We start from the raw sequence: 22,815 nt of genomic DNA, 5'->3' as shown, positions 1-22,815 counted from the left end.
ACAAGGAATCAAAGGTAGTAAGTGAGCCCTCCAGGAAGAGGCTGTCACCCTGATGTGGGTGCTGGGGAAGCCCCTGGAGGAATGCTGTTTCCTCTGGTGCCATGTTTATGCCCACACACAGAGTATGAGTGAGGGTCATCCACTCTAAAAGAAGGAAAGGGGAACGGACGCCTTAATGTGAGGTCACCCACCGAAAGACCAGCAAGTGTCAGAGCCCAGGGGGGAGGAGGGTGAACTTTCTCAGCGCTGGAGAAGCTCAGCATGCCTGTGGGTAGTGGAGAGAAGCTGAATCGATGAACAGCAGCTTGTCCCTGCAGAGCCCTGGCAGCGTATTAAGGAGCCGGGGTGTTAAGAGTCATCTCTAATCGTTAAAATATTGGGAGTAGAGTAGTCATCAATATGAAGCAGTGTGGGTACCAAAACTAGAGTCTTGGCAGGGGAGACGGACAAAACCGAGCAGGTCAAGAGGTTTGTGTCACCTGCACACATCAGGTGAAGGAGACAGAAGTTGTGGCAGCCAGGTCAATGACGACGGCACTGACAGGAAAAGAAATCAGGAGGAGGGGCTGGTTTGTTTTTGGACATAAGAAGTTGGAGACACCTGAGTTCCCTCCCGGTGTAAATATCCAAGTAATTAGGCACTTAGTGTCAAGGGCAGGAAAGATCTGGATCTATAAACATTGGATTTCTCAACAGATAAGCTGTAATTGAACCAAAAATAAATGACATTATCTAGTGCCTACTTACAAAATGAGAAAAGTCAAGAATAGAACTTTGAGCTGGGTGTGGTGGCACATGCCTGTTATCCCAGCAACTCAGAAGGCTGAGGCAGGAGGATCAGAAGTTCAAGGCCAGCCTCAGCAACGTAGCGAGGCCCTAAACCACTTAGCTAGACTGTGCCTCAAAATACAAAATAAGAAGGGCTGGGGATGTGGCTCCGTGGTTAAGCATCATTGGATTCGATCCCTGGTACAAAAACAGAAAAACAAACAAACAAATTTGAGAAAACCAACATGAAAAATCTTTTTAGACTAAAATAGGAAATGAGCAATTGGAGGACATTTAGGATAGAAGGTGATATACGTCTCCATTTCCAAATCAATGCCTTTCTAAAACCCATTGTCAAATTCAAAACCTCTGGTCCCCATGTGTGGTCTGTGGTTTTGCCCATTGCTAATGTCTCAGGGGATCTCAGCAGACCTTCAGCTTCCCTGAAGAAGTTGTGGGGCTGGAAGAGAAACAGGAGAGAAAGGTGTCCCCATTGCACACAGAAGAGCATGTTCTTCAACATCCTCATTAGAAATGAGTGAAGAACCTTCCTTTCTTTCTCCAACTTCTCAGCCTCTTCTGTCCTGACCACCTCTGGGCATCCTATTCATCTTCCTCTCCTAAGAACTAGATGCCAGCTCAAAGCTCCATTTTCCCCACGGAGTGCTTTAAAAAGAATCAATTCACCAAACATTTTCCTTACAAAAGAAGTCTAGTTCCAACTGCTAACAAGTTGTGGTTTTCTTCATATGCTTCCAGGCATTCATTTTCAGGAATTTTTGTGCCAAGTTTTCTTCTGGGCACAGACAAGAAAAATTGAAAAGTGTAAGTTTAAGTCCCCGCTCTCTCAAGTGGCTTACATTCTTTTTTTTGTTTTGTTTTTTTTTTTTTTTTTAATTTTTAAAAATATTTTAATGGAAAAAATATGTGGCAACTTTATTTTTTTTTTAATTAATTTTTATTGTTGGTTGTTCTAAACATTACATAGTCTTGATATATCATATTTCACATTTTGATTCAAGTGGGATATGAACTCCCATTTTTACCCCGTATACAGATTGCAGAATCACATCAGTTGCACAACCATTGATTTACATATTGCCATTCTGGTGTCTGTTGTATTCTGCTGCCTTTCCTATCCTCTACTATCCACCCCTCCCCCCCACCCCTCCCCTCTTCTCTCTCTACCCCCTCTACTGTAATTCGTTTCTCCCCCTTATATTTTTCCCCCTTTCCCCTCACTTCCTCTTGTATGTATTTTTGTATACCCCTGAGGGTCTCCTTCCATTTCCATGCAATTTCCCTTCTCTCTCCCTTTCCCTCCCACCTCTCATCCCTGTTTAATGTTAATCTTCTTCTCATGCTCTTCGTCCCTACTCTGTTCTTAATTACTCTCCTTATATCAAAGAAGACATTTGGCATTTGTTTTTAAGGGATTGGCTAGCTTCACTTAGCATAATCTGCTCTAATGCCATCCATTTCCCTGCAAATTCTATGATTTTGTCATTTTTTAATGCAGAGTAATACTCCATTGTGTATAAATGCCACATTTTTTTATCCATTCGTCTATTGAAGGGCATCTAGGTTGGTTCCACAGTCTTGCTATTGTGAATTGTGCTGCTATGAACATGGATGTAGCAGTGTCCCTATAGTGTGCTTTTTTTTAGGACTTTAGGGAATACACCGAGTAGGGGAATAGCTGGGTCAAATGGTGGTTCCATTCCCAGCTTTCCAAGAAATCTCCATACTGCTTTCCAAATTGGCCGCACCAATTTGCAGTCCCACCAGCAATGTACAAGTGAACCCTTTTCCCCACATCCTCGCCAGCACTTGTTGTTGTTTGACTTCCTAATGGCTGCCAATCTTACTGGAGTGAGATGGTATCTTAGGGTGGTTTTGATCTGCATTTCTCTGACTGCTAGGGATGGTGAGCATTTTTTCATGTTCAAGTGGCTTACATTCTAACTGTGGACCATGCCATGCCCATGAACCAAGAAGGAAAACATTCCAGTGAGGCTGCGAAGCAAGCGTGGGATTGAATATTACAGACACAGTGCATATATAAGTGCCCAGGGGCTATAAAACCAGGACAACCAAAGTCTGGCCTGGCCCTCCGGCCACCTGTCTGCCTGCTCTCCAGCAGGACCAGCCATGGAGACTTCACACCCTAAAGGGAATCAGTGTTGTTGGTTCCATGATCATAAGTCTGTGGACTAACTCCCCAATCCGCCCACTGTGCTTCCTCGCAGGTTCCGGAGCCTCACCACCGCGTTTTTCAGAGACGCCATGGGCTTCTTGTTAATGTTTGACCTCACCAGTCAACAGAGCTTCTTAAATGTCAGAAACTGGATGAGTAAGTGGGACTGAGTCATGGGTGCACTGGCTGCGTTGGGATCCAACAGCTCCACAGCTTGTTTGACTTGGGAGGTGCAGCCAGGTTGGGTACCATGGGCTATCTTTGAAAAGGCACAAGAGTTTAGTATTTTCCTGTGTCACCTTCACAGTGGTGGCCTCTACTTGGATCACCCAAGGTGGCTGGGAATCACATTTTCCTTTGACCCTGTTCCTGGAGGAAGCTTTTGCAGCTTTCTGACCACCTATATTTAAGGTCTTTATTATTGCAATTAAAAGACTATTAATACCACTTGTCTAGTAAGTCTTGAATGACTTGTTACAACTAAGTGAGCTTCCACTTCTGCAGCTCCTCACCTGGGGAGGGCACAGAGAACAAGAGCAGTGTTTTCTGAGATGGGGACATTAGCCCTCTGATGTGTTCAAGGATGAAAGAGTTAAAGTGGCCAGAAATTGCTCCAGGATAGACAGACAGCTATGTGAGGGGAAGGCCTACCCCATCAGTCATTCAGCTCACATTGGAATTTGCTTCTCAAGCAGTTGTTCAAATGTGAGGATCCATTTTTCTCATGTAGTAAAATCTCCAGCATCCATGGCCACCTAGATATAATACACAACTGAAATGCTGCCTGATCAGTCATAGAAGTGGGGTTGGTATAAATCACCACAGGAGGGGAGTGTCAGAATTTGCCCTTATTTATTTTTTAATTGACATGTGGCACAAAAGAGATCATTTCATTCACATTTTTAGGACAGATAAGAAGTTTGATCTAATGGGATGCACAGCAGCAGGCCAAACCGGTTGCCCTGTGGGCTGGTTCTGCTCTTACTGTTTCTGGATTTGTCTGGGCTGTCTGTGGCCAGCCTGACACTGGGTTTTGTTTTGTTTTGTTGTTTTTACATTGGATCAGTTTTTCCCTGTTCTTTGACTTTCCATCTCACCTGGAGGAACATTAGCAGAGTCCCAAGGTCCTCCTGAGGCCCCTGTGATTAGATCTGACTTCTTCCTCTTCACCTGTACAGGGCGGGGCTCCCAGGCCAAGGGTTGGAGGACATGAGTCCTGTTCCTACCGTGGGCCTTCTACTTCCAATTTCCTCCGTCTTGATTTCTCTCACTTATTTATTCATTTATTCATTTATTCATTTATTCATTTATTTATTCTTACAGTTGGGTGCTAGTTATTTCTTTCCCAAGATTTTGTCCAATACTTTATTTCTTGGGAGAGGCTTTTCCTGACCCACAACCTCATCTAAAAGGACACTTGACATCACTGTGTCCCCTCAACTCTCTGCACAGTTCCTTTAGTCACTGTCACCACATGTCACTACATTAAGTATTTTTGTACTTTTGCTTTTGAATCTTTGTCCCTCTGGAATACAGGCCTGGGAATGTGCACACTTGGTCTGTTTCATTCCATTGCAAAGTCCAGAGCTCGGTGAGCAATGGGCACAGAGTAGATCGATCGATCTCTCTCTCTCTCTCTCTCTCTCTCTCTCTCTCTCTCTCTGTGTGTGTGTGTGTGTGTGTGTGAGCATATTTATTTCTTTTACTTAAAATTAGTAATATATACTTAATAATTAAAATCTAAAAAAGCTTTCAATATGAGTTCAATAAGAGTTGCAACCAATGGGCAAAACATCAACAGATTTCTGTCTTTCTTAATTGTTTCTCCAAATGAATGTTTATTCTGGGATCTGTCTCTATTTCCTTTTAATATGTATTTCCCTACCCCAATTTTGGTGGCATTATTAGATTCTGAGGGGACAAGAAGATAATAAGATTATTAAATTCTTTCCAGAGGTTGATTTATTTGTCTTTTTTTTTTTTCAAGGCAGATGAGACTCTTGTTTTTAAGTCTCCAAAAGGATAATGTTGGGGTTTAAGATAATCCAGTTTTGTTTTGTTGTTTTTAAATTGGATCAGTTTAAAAACAACAAAACAAAACTAGATTAATTATCTTAAACCCCAACATCTAGTTAACACTACATCTAATTAACACTTTAATGTCTAACACACAAATAATTGATATTATAGGGAAAGCCTTTGTGTTCTTCCTGTAGTTTTGGCAAGATCCTACACAACTAACACTCCTTAAAGTAGGTATTAAAGTAGTCTCTGATTTAGAAAACACAAAGGGACAGATTTCTTATCTTTTCCTTCCTTCCCCATATCTTCCCTCCCTCCCCTCTTCCTTCATTCTTCCCTTATTTCTGTCTGTCTGTCTGTCTCTCTCTCTCTCTCTCTCTCATACACACACACACACACACACACACACACACACACACAGTATTTTCTTGGAGAAAGCAGAAAAACAAGATACCTGTCCTAAAATGAATTATGGTAGTTCAGAAATGTTCCATTCCACTGATCACCTCTTGGGACAACAGAAAAGGTAAAAATCTAGCAGTTTCCTAATGGAATAAGCAGATTTAAATAGCTTCAAATTGTGTTCTGGTACCTCCGCTTGTATCTGGGGAGTAAATGGTATGCGGTGGTAGGCTGAGCTCTGGGCATTTCCCTGGATGTAGAAGAACACAGAGAGGTATTGATGCAGGTACTTCTTGGACATTATTCACTGTCTGCAGTTGGTGAGGCATTATCTCCATTTTATAGACAAGGAAACTGTGACTGAGAAGAGTAAGTGACTTGGCTAATTACTAGTAAGCAACCAAACTGCAGATGAACAATTCAATTAGAATCTGGAGTATGAGCAGTCATTTGACATTGCTTGTTTACATCTAACTTGCTGGTTCCATCTGTTTCCTTTCCAAGGCCAACTGCAAGCAAATGCTTACTGTGAAAATCCAGATATAGTATTAATTGGCAACAAGGCAGACCTGCCAGACCAGAGGGAAGTCAATGAACGGCAAGCCCGGGACCTGGCTGAAAAATATGGGTAAGTCAGTTCCACCAAGAACGCTCTGACCTAGTGCACTGCTGCCCAATGAGTGGAGCAGACACGAGATTGGTGTTTGAAGGAATCTCCTTGGATCAAGAACAGGACGTGAGCTGAAAAAGACCCTCCAAAGAAATATGTGATGGTTTAATGCTTTACTTGATAATAATAGCAGGTGACATTTAATGAATTCTCATATATGCTAGCAACTGTTCCTAGGCTTTAACTCATTTAACTCCTTATCACCACATGGAGATACTGGAGTAATTCCATTTTGTACATGAAAGATTGAATCACTAAGAGATTAAGTGCCTGATAGGAGGCCATATAACTAGTAAGGAGAAGAACTTAAATTAAGTTTGGACAACTTATGATAGCAGCTCATGTGCTTAAACAGTATCCAGTTGCTCAATAATTACACAAGTCTAAAGAGGAGAACCTGACGTGGACATGGTAACGTAGCCCTTGTTCTGAGCTTGAATGACACCTAGAAACAAGACCAAAAAGAAATCTATGTATTAAAAGAGGACTTCCACCATAAAATTTGTCATTAAAATCTTTTAATTTTTTTTTTAGTTATAGATACACACAAAACTTTTATTTATTTATTTCTCTGTAGTGCTGAGGATCGAACCCAGTGCCTCACCTGTGCTAGGCAAGTGCTCTACCACTGAGCAACCATCCCCCAAATTTGTCATTAATTTTTGAGTTTAAAGTAATTTCATCCTATCTGCCAATTTTGTACTAAAGGATTCTTATTTGGAGTTGTAAATTTTACATCTCAGAATTGTTCATTCTAAATAAATATAGGCTGCATTCACGTGACTATCCATTCAGTGCATGTCTCATTTCTAAATTAGATTGTTAAATGATTGATTGGAAGGGAAGTAATATTTTCACGGTAGTTTCAGTCACAAGTTTGGGCATTTCCTCCCTCCTATTTTTTAAAAGAATGATAACACCTTGGCTTCAACATCCTGACAGCCTCCTGCAGAGGTTGTCTTGTCCGTAAAACTGATGATAGCCATCCTAAAGATCAGCCCACTAATTTTTACTTAACTGAGAAAAAGCAAGGATGTTTTCCAATGTATCCTGTGAAAACACGATTTCACAATCTCTCTGCCAGCCATGTTTTTGCATGTGTGATTTCTTCCTCTTAAAAATATTTATCATTAGCATTCTGTGCGAGAATTCTGAACATCCACTTTTCTTGGCATTTTTTGAGACTACAGTAAGTTCCAGAAGTGTATTATACGGCAGAGTGACTCTATGTAATAATGACAAGTCGTATTCGTGAAAAATGCACAGAGAGAGAGAGAGTGCTAACATAAAAATGATAACTCTGTGAGGTAATACATTTGTTCATTAGCTAGATTTAACCATTTCACCATGTATGTACTTCAAAACATTTTTTTAATAGGATGCACATGTACAGTTTTATCTGAAAATATATATGTGATCTTTTCTCTGATAGCATACCATATTTTGAAACAAGTGCTGCGACAGGACAGAATGTAGAGAAATCTGTGGAAACCCTTCTGGACTTAATAATGAAGCGAATGGAACAGTGTGTGGAGAAGACACAAGTCCCCGACACTGTCAACGGTGGAAATTCTGGAAAGCTAGACGGGGAAAAGCCCGCAGAGAAGAAATGTGCCTGCTAAACTCTACCTTGGAACTGATAATCAAGAACCCCACCCAAATATTCCTCCCTAAAGCAATGATAAGCCACACAATCATTGTTGAGTAGACCATGAACAATGGCATGTCTTTCTTTTTCTGTCAGATCTGTTTTAAGAAATCAGAGTAGTCAACAGTATTCAAACAAATTGACCAATTCTCCTTGAGCCCCTTCCAAACACAAATCAAAGATTTTTTTTAAGGTGATCTCACCTCATGGATTTTTTTTTAAATAAAGAAGTTGAGCATATAAGAGAAAATATAAGAAAGAAATGTTGGTGAGTTTTAAATGAATACAAACATTGCCTTTTCATATTGGAGAAGGAAGGATGACTAAAGGAGAACATGGAAAGTTGCCTTTAAAAAAGATTATATTTACTTCTTGTACAGAATCTGATACCTAGTTACACATTTGCATTGGGGAAAATATAATAGCAACAATGGTTATACAATGAAGAAGTCTATATAGCTCATAAAAGAATGACATTACTGTGCATAGCCAATAAACGACACTAAAATGCTCAAGTACTGCTAGGGTTGTGAGAGAGTGATTGTCAGATTTCTGAGAAAATGAGGAGATTGCATAACAATGCCATTTTTTATATTCCTAACAGGTGGCAGATAGACCAGAACAGAACTATGATGGCAGAGTAGAAGTGATTGCCTAAAGGAGAAACGAAAGTATGGGGATATGGCATTTGGACAGCTGAGAGTAAATATATCTCTCCAGATGCCTGGAAAAGTTACTTAGCCAAATTTCACTCAAGCCAATTAGAAGCTGACATTATTCGTTGGGATTAGGAGGCTCTCCAGAGGTTTCTATTTCAAAGAAAATTTTAGGAATCCATGGGAGTGGTGTTCAGCTTCACGTTTCATTTTCCATAGCGTGTCTTGATAAATAGTCACAAGGAGAAATAAACTGTTGCTGTTTACTAAGTATCTCTTTTAAAAATGTTGTCAAGAAAATCTATCTAAAATTTTTTAAAAAAACATAATGTGTTGGTGATATAAAACCAAAAGTGACTATCAATTGTGGGTTTCCTTTGTTTACAAAAATCTGGGAGACTCTAAATCACATACTTTCCCTCAACCTTGGCTTTGAAAACCATTGTGGAAATGCAGGTGTATCATTTGTAGATCAGCAACTTCAGAATAAGGATGGAGCAGCTCCGTGGTCACTCTGGATTTTCAGATGATTAATCACATAGAAATTGAAGATATCTCCTTATTAAAATGTCTTTTTTAAATTTTGCCTAAGGCAAAAGAACACCTATGGTTGAGCTGTATTTGAGGAGTGAACAGGAACAGAGCTCTATCTTATCTCACCAAAATTGTGGCGAATTGTTCTATTTATATATATATATATATAAAAGCTGTCTTTTCTTTCTAAGTATTGTCACAAAGTATTTTCCATTGGCCAGTTCTCAACATCATCTAAACTAATATTACACTCATTTTTTTTATCTCAGTTTCTCATATCCATAAGCCATTCCTATAACAATATTAAGAATGTTATCAATAACAAAGGCAATGTAATACAATTTTCCATTTTGAGTATAGGGTTTTTCTTATAAGATGGTTCCTCCTCTTGTAATATTTTTTCCAGCTACACTTAGTTTTTCCATACTCTCTACACATTTAATTTGTTAAATTATATACATTAGAAACAAAGTACCAGCACCTTCCCCCTCGTCAGTATCATAAGCATAGGAAGGTCCAAGGGAATGTCTGTAAGGTTCACAGGATGGTCTAGACCCATCAATGTGCCTCAGGTCAGAACAGTCTGGAAGCTTGGATGGGATCAGTCCCCGTGTAGCTCTCAGGGGCCAGCACCTCTGACTTCTGGAGCACCACGCCGGCTTCTAAGATGGATCACGGTTGGCTTTCCCCTCCAAAGGTGTTTTCTCTGGAATGTTCTTCAAAATCTCAGTGCCTGTGCCATGAAGATAGAAAGTTATTATTTAAGATATTTCTTCTGGAAAGAAAGTGTCGGGGAACGATATAACCACTGCGGTGGCAAAGTGTGGTGAACTTTTGTGGTCATGATGATTTCTTCTTTGGATTCCGATTGTGATGTTCCCTGCATTTTCCTAACAGGGAATGTTTGTTCTTTATAAAATGCCAAAGCAATTATTTTGTTTTGATATGTCTTTTAGTTCCTCTTCATTTTCCAGTTACATGATTGATTTCCTTATGCCAAGATTCTGTCACTGTCAGTTATTATTTAATGAGTATTTTTTTCCAGGGTCTGTTTTAAGATCATTATTTGATAGCTGTAGCATGAAGCAGAAGGTGATGGTGCCTGTAATGATAGAACTATGCTTGTAAAAATAACAATTATTGGGTAACGATCTCAACAGGAATGAAATTTAAGACTGGAAAGAAATTAAAATATTATTCTACTTACAAATAAAACCTTGACTAAAAAAAATATTTTCTCAGTAAAATTTGGCATCTGACCCAAAACCTGTGTAATCCATTGTTAGAATGGGATCTCTCATTATTTCAGTATTAATAGCTCTGTATTAATTCATTTTATAATTTCAAATTGATCTTCTACCATGATATGGAACTCCGTGTTTTTGTATTCCAGAACAGCATATGTTTTTAGCCACAATGTGTCCTGTTATTAATTATCTCCCAATCAGTCAGAAAACCATAGTGTATTTTGGAGACCTACTTTAAAAGTACATGACTCCTTTCTGATACAGAATCCATTTCTGTGGAGTTTACACTGGTTTGATGTTTACATTTCCCTAACTCAGTGCCTCAGATACCTCTGTGACCAAATTCGTCTCCAGCCACATAGCTCACTTCCTCTAACCTTGTGTTTTGGGAGGGCTAGACACAGAGACAGTCCTCCCACGGCTAAAGGTCTTCTGAGATCTTCAGCAAAAGATTCAAGGACTTCTTGGTATCTGGTGACAGCCACCACCTTCTCTTCATTTCCAAGCTTGCTTCTCGTGGATGGGCATTCCTGGATACTCTTGACTTGTGATTAGGTACAAGGCTGTGGTTTAATGTAAAAACAAGTCTTTTCAAAAATGTATCAAGAGTTGAGAGAACACAATGTTGTCTTGATCTGCCGACAAAGGGGAGCAAATGTTGAAGTAGCAAAGAAAATGCTGAGTGTTGGGAGCAGCGTTTGTGTCTCTTTCCCTAAAAGTCTTCAAGCTTGTAAGTCAGCACTCCAGCCAGTTGTACTACCATGCCCATATTATCAGCTATCACACCTGTTAAAAATTTTTTTAAACCAGCATTTTTCTAGTACTTTCTTTGTTATTTTTAACCAGAAGGGCCATTCTGTGACTCAGTGGGTCTTTGTCATACTTCTACAACAAGTTCTTTTTGTCCACCTGTTTTTTTAACAGATAAGATGAACTGGACTCTCTTGTTCCCTTTATAGGAAAGAGAAGTTTGAATATAACGAAAGATACATTAAACATCAATTCAATAGCAGACACTACAAGCTCTTTAAGCTGTACATTGAGTGTGCAGGGACTCAACGAATGTGATGAAGTCCATGCACCCTCTCTACAGTGGAGCAAGCACAGGGTTAGGAGCAACATGGTGCATGGGTGTGGTGAACAAGTAGGCACAGGTGTGACCACGAGCCCTGTCCCATGAAATGAGGTCACTCACCATTCTCCTTCTCTGCTCACTTAGGAAAGGATGTGCATCTCTCAACTCTTTGTATATCACACCAGAAATTTGAGCAAAGATCCTCATACATAAAGGATTTAGAGTGATACTCTAAAACTCAGAACTATAAAAAATAATATTCCAAGTCTCTGAATTCCTAAGATGCTGAATAACTTTAAAAGGAGGATTTGAGAGCTGATGTTAGCCAAAGTGTTAGAAGAGTTCTTTCACCTTCTACTCCTAAGCTTTACAGCATTAGAGGAAGTCTAGTGTGTTTGCATCTTTTAGAGAAAATATAAGCTATATCATATTTAAAGATGTCAAGATGCTGACTATATTTGAATAGGTTGTCCAAGAATTTTCCATAAGCTATATTTTCTTGATTTTTGAGATATCAGCTTACTTCTGGGGAGAGTCCTGAGTTCTTAAACATGAAAATGGATGTCGAATATTATCTGAGATGAGGGTGGTCTCAGTGCTTTATAAATCTCTGAAGCTGCTTATCATAATGTGAGCTTTAGATAAAAATTGTTACACATACATAGGAGATTTTCTAAAATTATTGCCTTCAAATTCTTGGGTAGAGATCCAACCACAATAATATTGGTGAGCAAGAACAAGGAACAACAACCAAAATATAAAAAATAGGAAAAAGTTGGATAAATCATACTTTTCAATACAGCATAACATGGAGAAGGTCATATTGACTTTTAGGTAGAAAATAAAAACAGAGATTTGTAACCAGATTTATGGAAAATATTTATCCTTTTTGTCTATCAGAGTTTATGCCCTTATAGCTAAGCTAATAAAAATAAACAACAAATATTTCACTATGTCATCAAAATTTTGTATACTTAGAGATATTTATTCACTGTATATGTTGAATCCAATACTCTCATAAATTGTACTTTAATTTCAAGGTGTAGCAACTTAAAGATGTTTTTCTCCAAAGTTCTCTGTATAATTGATGCTTGAGATGTTTTCTAATTTCATATGTGGAGAGAAGATGACCAATAAAAATAAACAAAAACATTAGTACCAAAATAGTGGAACTATTTAAAAGAATGTTATCTTTGGGGAAAAATATACCAGGAAATCATCTTTCGATCAAGTGGTTTGACTTTGTCTTCCTGATCCCTTGTCTTTCCAAGAGGTCAAGAAGTCATGGCAAATATCCCTTCGCTGACTTAGGCTTTAAGGATGATTAGCAAATTCTATAGAAGCCAGCACATCTGACCTTAACTGAATAGATCCATTATTGAACCTGTGGCTTCCATCTTTACATCTGTTGGCAAACCAAAATATTATCTGTCTAGCAAGTTAATTGTGTATGCTTGTGCTTATTTTTTTCCCAGGGGATATTTCTCTCCAAATGTTCTTTGAGAGAAAGCTAGTGTTATAGAAAGGATAATGACTAGAAAGAACAATTTGGGGACTATGGGTATGTCATTAAATATCTTGGTGGCTTCTCCTCATATAATGTTTATAAACCTTGAGTGCCTCCTAGGGTTTTTATGTAAGGCTCAAAAGATAAAATACTTAAGAAAGTCTTGAAAATTATGTTCCATTTCATAAACATATGCTATTATCACAAGGTAATAACAAATGAAATAGTCAGTCTTAGTTTGAACCTCTTGTGGTAAGAAGTATAACAAGGACCACACACTAATTTTAGTAGGGGTATTGGAAACTACAAATGGGCCAGTGACCTCAAGGTCATTGTGTTTGATTGAAAACATTTAATTAAAAAGTATGAGCTCCACTTGATTGAAAAATATGAGCTCCATTTTAATCTGTATGTCCTCTTGTATTTCTTTCAAAGAAACCAAGTATATTCTAGGTAGTATATTGCAACTTGGTTAATGTCCTTCGTGTATAAATAGGGCTTCTGTGTCCATAGCCTGGTAAGATTCTGATTGTACTTGAATTTAAGTAAAAAAAAAAAAATTATCCTGCTTTAGTTCCTGTGTTAAAAATAGACAATGTTCTAATCACATAGCACTCAAACACTTCACTGTATCCCAACCATTCACCTTTCAGTGACTTGACTCTCATTTTTAAGCTAAGCATGTTTGTTTCATCGATCTCCTATTCAGATCTCTGTTTTGTCTAATGCTTTGAGTGTAGCTTGAAATTTTAACATGTTGTCTTCATTCTATATGCCCCTGAATAGACCGTGGTTCCTGACAAACACTGTTAGGTCAGTTTTTTGTTGTATCAAAGTTCTAGTGGCTTCAGAAATCACAGCATCCAATGATTTTTGTGGTGTCTGGGTTTGAATATTATGGTTGAGAACTGTACTCAGTGATTGTTCTGCACATTTTTCAAATAAAAAATACATTTTTATCAATTATCTTGTGTACTTGGAACACCTTTATGTCTTGTGCTGAAGTTGGAGGTGTGGTAGGTGGGAACATTAAATCGGTATCAACGTGAACTTGGTATCACATTAAAAATGGAATGCATGAGCTGGGGTTGTGGCTCAGTGGTAGAGTGCTCGCCTAGCATATGCAAGGCCCTGGGTTCGATCCTCAGCACCACATACAATAAATAAAATAAAAGTATTGTGTCCAACTACAACTAAAGAAAAATAATAAATATTAAAAAAAAATGGAATCCATGCGGAAGTAGGAAGTAAGAAGTGATTTGAGCTCTGCCTCTTGGTTTTTGTTTCTCTCTCTAGACCTTGTCATTAATTAGTTCAATACTGGGCTTTGCTAGTGAAATTTTCTAATAATTTTGAATGATACATTGATAAAAAAATAACTATAAAGATGTAAAAGTATTCTGTGGCACATAAGTCCTTCCACATGCTATTACACATATCTTCTTTCATAGCAAAATGCTGGGCAGATGGTGGTATCTCCCTTGGCCATAGAAAGGTGAAAGCCAGTTCTAGGAATTCTAGACCACAGCCAGACAGCTTTCTTTAAAATGTTCATTGGCAAAGACTACCTTGCTCCCAGAGTGGACCTCGCCCATATGCTACTTAGATTGGCTTTGCCAAGATGATGATGAGTTTTTAATTTAAAATAAACAACTCTCCCAATGCAAGCAAATATCCCCGGCACCATTCCTTCCACTTTGCTCCCCGGGAGCCATAACGCTGTTTCACACTGGCATGTTCATTTGCTGCTGGGTTCATCTTAAACAATTCAAAATAAATCATTAGAGCCTTGCTTTCCCTAATGATTGTATAGGATTTTTAAAAGTCATCTCATGCCACACATTGAGGAAAAAACAGAGCATCCCAACTTTCACGTCATTGTACAATTTCTGGTTTTAAAACTTTGTGCAAGATTTTTGATTTGCATTTCTTGTCACGTGGAACATACAGTATGTCTTTTTCTCTCTGAAGACTTTCATTAACATAATGATTTGAAGTGTCTCTGTTGCATATATTTGTTTGTGACCTAGCCCTTTGTATCCACGTTCTACATCCTAAACCTGAGTTGAACCACGTTTTGTTGATCTCTTCACCTCTTGGTGGAAATTTGTTTTATTTGGGTTTGTTTTGAGCACTTACAAATAAGGGTGCTGTGGAAACTCAAGCACCTTTCTGCCTTGGCTGTTTTCTCAAATGCCAAGTGCCATATTTTGAGGAACTATGTCTTGAACTCCATATGTATATACTTTAGCAAAGAAGCAATTAAATATTACTATTTAGATCTTTATTGCCTTCTTAATATTTTTCATCAAAAAGGGGGGTGGCGTGGAAGGAAGAAAGGGATGCAGTAAGGAAGAAAAAAAATTATAAGGACTTACCAATTCTGGGAGGCTATAGGTAACCTTGGGTAACATTGGTAAGGAATCTGTATTTATTTGCAGGTCAGAGGAAAGGTAGAGAGTTTCAAAGTGAAAGAATTGAAGAAGGTGTATGTGTGTGCTTCTTAATTTTATAATTATTATGTTTTGAAATTTAGAATAAAAACAATAATTTCTTTTTTGCAGTTAATTTGAACCACGGAAAATTAGCAGATAAATTTTAGGAACTTCAATTTCTTGTGGATGATTTTGTTATGATCCAATAAAGACATTAATGCATAATAATTTTATTATAAAATGACACAACATTTACATTATATATAATTGGTCTTCTTTGTCATAAGGCACACAAGTAATTGTTCAAAAGATATACTAATTATTTAATCTACACATTTCTTTTTTTTATTTTTTAATCTACACATTTCTTAGCAATGATTTGCAAGAACATATGTAATCAAAGTAGAACTAAGTTCCAAACTTCATAATATGAACGTTAGGCCCATCTCAGATCTTCTTATTTATTTTATTATTTATTGTATTTAGAAATGCAGTTATTTAAAATACAACGGAACTACTGTTTCTTCTCCTATATTTTCCGTACAGAAATTTACTTTTAAAGTAATGAATTTCATTCCCCATTTCTTCTGTTTTATTGTTCAGAAATGTTTATTTAAGAAACATTTCTGTTTCAAAATGTTTACGTAAAAAATATTTTGAATGATAAATTTTAAATCCATAAGGGTATGAAAAATAACCAAAATATGACAAATGAAAGATAAAACTGATGCTACTATAAAGATATCTTTGTTTTTGATGAGTCTGAATCATTTGAGGCTTCTGAAATTGCTGATTGGTATTCTCAGGGAATTCAAAGTCCATTTCAAAATGGACCTGGAGAGCAGGTCTCATCTGTATTGTATCCAACTGTACTTTGATGTTCAAAACTGAGTATAGCAAAGTCAAAATAAAGCACATGAGGGTTTTTCCATTTTTTACTTTAGAATAAATTGTTCTAATAGAAATTATGAAGGCTGTTTGGTTACTTAAATGAGTTCATTTCAAAATCTCAAAGTTAATAAAATCTAACATAATGCTTAAGGTAAAAAGGGCATCTAAACAAACTCCAGGGAAAGGTGGATTCTCTGTATACCCTAAAAATACTGCATAAAATCATGAATAATAAACATAAATAAGCAGATTCTCAGCAGAAAAGTTTGCCTAAATTCTTTAGATGTTAGTCTAACGAGTGAAAGACAAACTCACTTCAGGAAATATTGATTGTCTCAGTAAATGATGTTTCTGACCATCATCCACAGGATAATGTAGACAGACAGCCCTCACGGAAGTTGCATGTTTGATATACAGCAAGAAGAGGGGTATTTCTATTACTGAGAAATATCTCAGTCCACCGAGTGAGCAGGCAGAATGAACATCAACAGCCAAGTCAGAGGTTCAAATCCTTGTCCACAATTAGCAGTTGGGAAATTACATAACCACTCTCAGTATCTCTCTGTAAACAGGGATAATGACATGACCTGCTTCTGAGGGTCTGAGAGAAAACTACAAGAATCAAAACAGGTAAAGAATTGCCCCAGCACAGGATAACTAAGACGTAAATGTTATTAGATAACTACCTTAAAAACTAGCAAACAATACAAATGTTTGCAAGGACACCAGGAAGCATGAAACTCACACAACATTAGAGGACTACAGTATTTGCATGAATTTATAAATACTTCACCTCACTTGAACATACCTTTAAATATTAATAAATAATACTGATACTTCACATTCCATACTGAAAGGTTGGAAACATTTTCCTGAGAAAATGTTGAGAGTTATACACAGTGGATGACCAAGGTCTTTTTTTTTTTTTTTTTAAAGAGAGAGAGAGAGGGAGAGAGAGAATTTTAATATTTATTTTTTAGTATTTGGCAGACACAACATCTTTGTCTGTATGTGGTGCTGAGGATCGAACCCGGGCCGCACGCATGCCAGGCAAGCGCGCTACCGCTTGAGCCACATCCCCAGCCCCGATGACCAAGGTCTTAAAGAGAATTCCCCCTTAGGGTAACTAAGTCTCTCCTTACTCGTTTAATTGCAGTGTATTGTATTTTCCTGAGCATCAGTATGTTTGCATGAGTGCAGCCATGATTCTCAACTTCTGTGGGCAGGATGGGTTAGGAAATTAGCTTAGAAGAATCTACTCTTTCCTTTGCCCATAATTCAGTAGGAAACAATTCGCTCTTTAACAATAGGTTAGGAGATAAACTTATGTCATAGTAAGATACTTTTTATTAGCTAAGTCAACTTTAAATAGACTATTCATACATCTATTCACTCTGCTTATACACATAAAAACCACTATCAAAAGGTCAAAACTGACAAATTTGAAAGAGTTCCTTTAGCAAAAATCTGGAAACAAGATTCAGATTTTCTCTTTGTTTTTAGGTTTAAGACAGAATTCATCTTCCATCCGAGAAAGCACCTGGACTCTTTGTTTATTTACCAAGTTTTGAAGAAAGAGTTCCTTCTTCAAGTATATATGCGCATGATTTTCTGGAATATCATCTTCTGCCAAAGCAACCGATATATAATGAATCCCATTTAAATACTTGCACTATGCTATTTTAACAGGAATGTTTAGACACCGAGTTGAGGAAAGAATGAGATCCACCTTGTCCTTCTTAACTGGATCTTTATCTCGAAGTTCATTTCCTTAGTCTAATCAACATCATATAAGGGGAAGTGTCTTCAGTCTTCATTTCACTGGAGAAAAGACCAAACGAGTATCAAAGGAGAGCACATGAAACCCTAGTGATCCAATGGCTGCACCACCACCACTCCCACCTCCACTCCCACCAAGTTGCCAAGTCTGAACTACATTGATCCAAGAGATGGTCATCATGGATCTGTTCTAGTCAACTCTCCCAAGATACAGTAGAATCACATTGTGAAAGCACTTGACTTATGCAAATTCAGCTAGGTTTGATAGGACAAGAGTAAGAGAGTGAAGGGAAGCCAGAGAGTCAGAGCCTGTGTCTGCCTTTCCACTCAGGAGAGATGCGCACCAGAGTTAGGTGGAGGTTAGAAAACACAAACCAAGCATTCCCTCAGAATGTTGAAGTTCTGGGGGCTTCTTATAGCTTGAGCTTCTCTCCTCACTGTGCAATTCTAGTATTTAAAATGTGCATGCATGTATTCATGCATACACACACATCCCTGAGAATGCACACACCTATGTAAATATGTGTGACTTGTTACTTAACAACATGGCTCCTAATTTCAAGCAAACCAATTCTTCTGGTTCAACTCAAGAAACATCTATATGTTTTAACGTTTGAAAACAAAACCCTTTTTTTGTACTTCCTGAGATACAACATAGAATTACACAGAACTACATTTGGGGATGATTTAATAGCTCTGTCAAGACTAGATTTTAGGTGTATGATTTTTTTTAACTTAATGGCTACGATTGTACTTCAATCTATCCCTGAAGTTATAATTCCATTGTATATTGGTGAATCCATGACAATTACATTATTTTGGGGGGTGGGGGGTACTGAAAATTGAACCCAGAGTCACTTAACCACTGAGCCACATCCCCAGCCCTTTTTTTTATGTTTAATTTTGAGACAGAGTCTCCATAAGTCTTTACAGCCTCACTAATTTGCTGAGATTGATCTCGTACTTGCAATCCTCCTGCCTCAACTCCGAGTCACTGATATCATGGGTGTGCACCACCATACCTGGCACCAATTGCATTTTTAAAACAGCTAGTGGGTTAGACTTCATTTTGCAAATGGGAGAGCTATTTTAACCCTGGAATTTCTATCAAAAATCACAAGACAAAAGGGATATTCAGTCCAGTTTCACCATTTCTATTAGGAAATTTCCTCCACTTGACTTTCCCCACATCACAGGGAAAGTCTTTAAAAAAGTAGATCTTTAACTATTAACCATCTGAAACTAAGAAATTGACCAATAAAACCATTTTCTCTGACACACTCCCTCTGCAGCAGCTAGATTCGAGGCAGTAGATACTGGAGTGGCTACAGTATGGTTGCAACCAGTTGTCTCTCCTCTATTTCACTCTAGCTTTATTCTCTTCAAGGGCAAAGCTGTTGAGAGCCGCCGTGGTACTTAGCCACCCTTGGGGAATGCTATCTGCTTGGAAGAGACCAGCACACTGATCAGCCTCCCTTCCTTTGGAAGGTCATACTTGCCCTCCTGTTCCAAAGCTGTCACCTCTTTCCCTACACTGAAGTGACTAATAATCTCCCTGCTTCTGAAATGTGGGCATCTTGTCTCTTCCTTGAATACCTCTGGGGTTTAATTTCTTCTTTTTTGGAAGTTGCATTGCTAGTGGCCAAAAAGATGAGAATTTGGCACCTGGAGGCCCAAAGATTTTAGAGGACCTGATTCATAATGGTTTCATCTCCAGTCTCTAATTATATCCATCATTAGCAAAGTGAAACATTGTTGCAGGAAGTTTTAAAGGGAGAGATGAATCTGTCTGAATTCCTAGACTGATGCTAATCACAGCGAGTATGATTTTCCACCTCGGGCACTGTGCTGAAGAGTTTCAGAAATGAGATTCTGCCCTAGAGGGACGGGACTGGAAAATTCAAAAGCTGCTCAAACAGGAAGTTTTTAATCACTTTTAAAAAATGATACATGTAATTACAGGCTATGTTTTCTTTTAAGTGATCATCTCTTAAGAGTTTATGGAAATGAGATTTGAGCCAGATTCACATTCAAATTCAGGCAACAACAACACAAATTAAGCATTTAGACATGACTTAGATGGTTTCAACCATCATTTCCTTGGCTTTCATGGATCATTGTCATTACTGGAGATTATTCATTGCCCTTGAAGGGAATGAAGCTAGAGTGAAATAGAGGAGAAATACTGGAGATTATTCATAGGCAGTTGTTGGAGATACTTATTTTTTAAGCAATGAAAAACAACAACAACAACAAAAAATACCAGTAGTTAGACCTGCCCTGGTGATATTTGCCATCTATTAATTTGAGAGATGATATAGAAATTTCAATAAGTATGAACAATTCATGATTAAAATGTCCACTAATGGCATAAAAAATGAACAACAGGGAAGGAAGGACATTGTAGGAGATGATCGGTAATGCTTGGAGAAAATATCAAAGTCGAGATTGGGCTTGTTGGAAGGAAGAAAGTGGGGAGAGGGTACCTAAATGTATTCATTCATTTATTCAGAAAATAATTATATGGGAGGCTTCAAAGATTCAGTAGTGAGCAAGATTAACACAGTTCTGAATAGGAAGTGAGAAACAGAGAGTAAGCAAAAGATTACGTAAGTATTAGACTGCAGTCTTTCTCAAGGGGGTTAAAAATCAATCTTGTTCAACAGCAGTTGTGAAGATGGGGCTGAGGAAAGAAAGACCTTACCTGGTTGACACAGCCTTACATACTTTTGTCCTAGGAGTTTCAGACCAAAGTGCCACCTTGGTTTTTAGTTCTTTATTCTAAAATTGAAAAAAGAAAAAAAGTGCTGAAATCAGATAGTTAACACTCCTATTCGATATATCCCAATGCTTCTGTTCACCCTGCCACACACACCTCCTCATTCCTTGGCAGTAAGTTTATTGCAATCATTCTGTTAGAATACAGGAACAAACCATTTGAAGGTCATTAACTTTTATCTCCAAAGATACAAATATGCCCTGAAAAGTGCATAATCTTCTTTTAAGGGATCAACATATAGTATTCTGACTTAGCCTCGGATTTGCAACAGCTGAATTATCTGTTTGAATTTACAGATTCTTTTATACAGACAAATAAAAAAAACTTTCTTAAAGGACCTTATTAAAGATACATACAACATTGTTACAAACTGAATAAAAGCTCTTGATTATATTTTTTTAACTTCTCTGAATCTCAGTCTTATCACATGAGAACAGGTGCCATCTCTTCTTCACTATGCCATTCAAGGCACCCTTAGCCTCAGTTGCTCCTGGAGGCTTCAGATTGCTCATCTCTATACTAGTGGTAAATGATACATGTATACATATTTTTGTATACATTTTTTTCAAAGACACAAATACTGTATGATGATAATATTTCAATTCTGGAAGTGTTCTCATAATTCTAGGAGATAACAGAATGGCTAATAACAGTGTTAGCTGTTGTCAGGTACAAATCCTAGCACAGCCTTTCACTAGCTGTGCAACCTGATTTAGGTTACTTAACCTCTTTCTGCCTAATTTCCTCACCTGCATAATACATATAAAAATAGCCTCTTCATCACAGGTTTGAAATGAGATTGGTTCAGTACCTAGCATGAATTTTAAGGCTTAAAGGTCTGAAGTTAGTTATAGTTTTCTAGTCTAACTACCAATTTTTTTATATAACAAAAAAAAATGAGTTCTTAAACTTTGGTTTTCTGAGCCAGGTGCAGTAACATGCTTGTGACTCTGGAGGCTGAGGCAGGAGGATCCCAAGTTCAAGGCTAGCCTCAACAACTTGGCAAGACCCTGTCTAAATAAATAAATAAGGCAAGGTATATACATCAGTGGTACAGTGCCCCTGGCTTCAGTCCACAGTACTTCAAAAAATAAAATAAAATAAATAAAAATAAAAACCTTTAAATGCCCAAGTTCTATTCATGGCAAAGTTCAGGGTCAAGATGGGTCTTTCCAATCCAGAGCCAGTGATTTTTCCACAACAAGACAAAACTGAGAAATTTCACTGAACAGATCTGGAGAGTGAGAGTCAAAAGAGTGAAAGTGAATGGCCAGGAGTGAGTTGCCTGTCACTGCACTGTCAGCTGAGGGTCTTGAAACCCAGGCTAAGTGCCTCAACCCCCTCCTGCCTCAACTTCCCAGGATGCTGAGATTACAGGACGGTGCCACCACAAATTCATGTGGGGAAAGCATGTGAATATTAAACTAGAAGTAAAATAAAAGCCATCCAAGGAAGCATACAACAGTAGGCATTTAATGACTACAGGAAAGAAGCAAATAGAAATCAGTGTGACTAGAATAATTTGGAACATTTTCATACACAGAATCTTAACTTGGACATTAATAACAAAATGAAAAGGGTGAGGTGGGAACGAAAATGACTTCTGATGATTCCTAGAGTGTGATCCTGGGAACATCAATTTCAACATCACCTAGGAACCTGTTAAGACAGATCCTCAGACCTCAAGAGACCTGCTGAATCAGAAACCCAGGCACCTGCTAATATGTGTCCATACGCTCACCAGGTGCTTCTGGGGTCAGCTCAAGTGTGGGAAACACTGGACTGAGAGGGGTTTTCAGTCTTGGTTATGTACTGGAATTGCCAGGAGGGCATTAAAATCAATGGAAGCCCAAGTTGCCCCCTGAGATTCTGCTTCATTTAGTTGCTGTCTGGCCTCAGGAGTTTTTCAAATTCCACAGGTGATTCTAAAGTGCAACTGAAACAAAGAACCAGTGAAAGAAGGAATCGATGTAAGCTGTGAATTTTGCCCCTTCTCAGTCCTCAAGTGAGAACGACATATGTGGATATATTGAGTAATAACTACAAGATAGAGACAACATCACTGGATACATAAATCATTTCAGGAGTTAAGCATTTAAGTCTCATCCAGGAAATATACTTCAGATTTGATAAATTGATAATAAGGATGCACTTCATGTATTGGAGATAAATCTAACATACCCACCAAACAAGGGCAGGCATATC

The 22,815-nt window shown here is 38.0% G+C and overlaps 2 protein-coding genes across 2 annotated transcripts in view; one reads left to right on the top strand and one right to left on the bottom strand.

The window, feature by feature from the left end:
- Positions 1-7,720, top strand: part of Rab27b (RAB27B, member RAS oncogene family) — a 132,060-nt gene extending 124,340 nt beyond the window's left edge. Inside the window, exons 4-6 of the mRNA XM_076837129.2 lie at positions 3,018-3,121; positions 5,894-6,017; positions 7,492-7,720. Coding sequence (XP_076693244.1) covers positions 3,018-3,121; positions 5,894-6,017; positions 7,492-7,681 — 418 coding nt within the window. The 3' untranslated portion in view covers positions 7,682-7,720. The remainder of the gene's footprint in view (positions 1-3,017; positions 3,122-5,893; positions 6,018-7,491) is intronic.
- Positions 7,721-17,654: 9,934 nt separating this feature from the next.
- Ccdc68 (coiled-coil domain containing 68) overlaps positions 17,655-22,815 on the bottom strand; it is a 42,197-nt gene continuing 37,036 nt past the window's right edge. The window contains exons 11-12 of the mRNA XM_076837168.2: positions 20,536-20,612; positions 17,655-17,873 (exon numbers count right to left, since the gene is read on the bottom strand). Coding sequence (XP_076693283.2) covers positions 17,816-17,873; positions 20,536-20,612 — 135 coding nt within the window. The 3' untranslated portion in view covers positions 17,655-17,815. The remainder of the gene's footprint in view (positions 17,874-20,535; positions 20,613-22,815) is intronic.

The sequence above is a fragment of the Callospermophilus lateralis genome, chromosome 17 (assembly GCF_048772815.1).
Source record: "Callospermophilus lateralis isolate mCalLat2 chromosome 17, mCalLat2.hap1, whole genome shotgun sequence".
Taxonomy (NCBI): domain Eukaryota; kingdom Metazoa; phylum Chordata; class Mammalia; order Rodentia; family Sciuridae; genus Callospermophilus; species Callospermophilus lateralis.
This window is presented reverse-complemented; position numbering and strand designations above follow the sequence as displayed.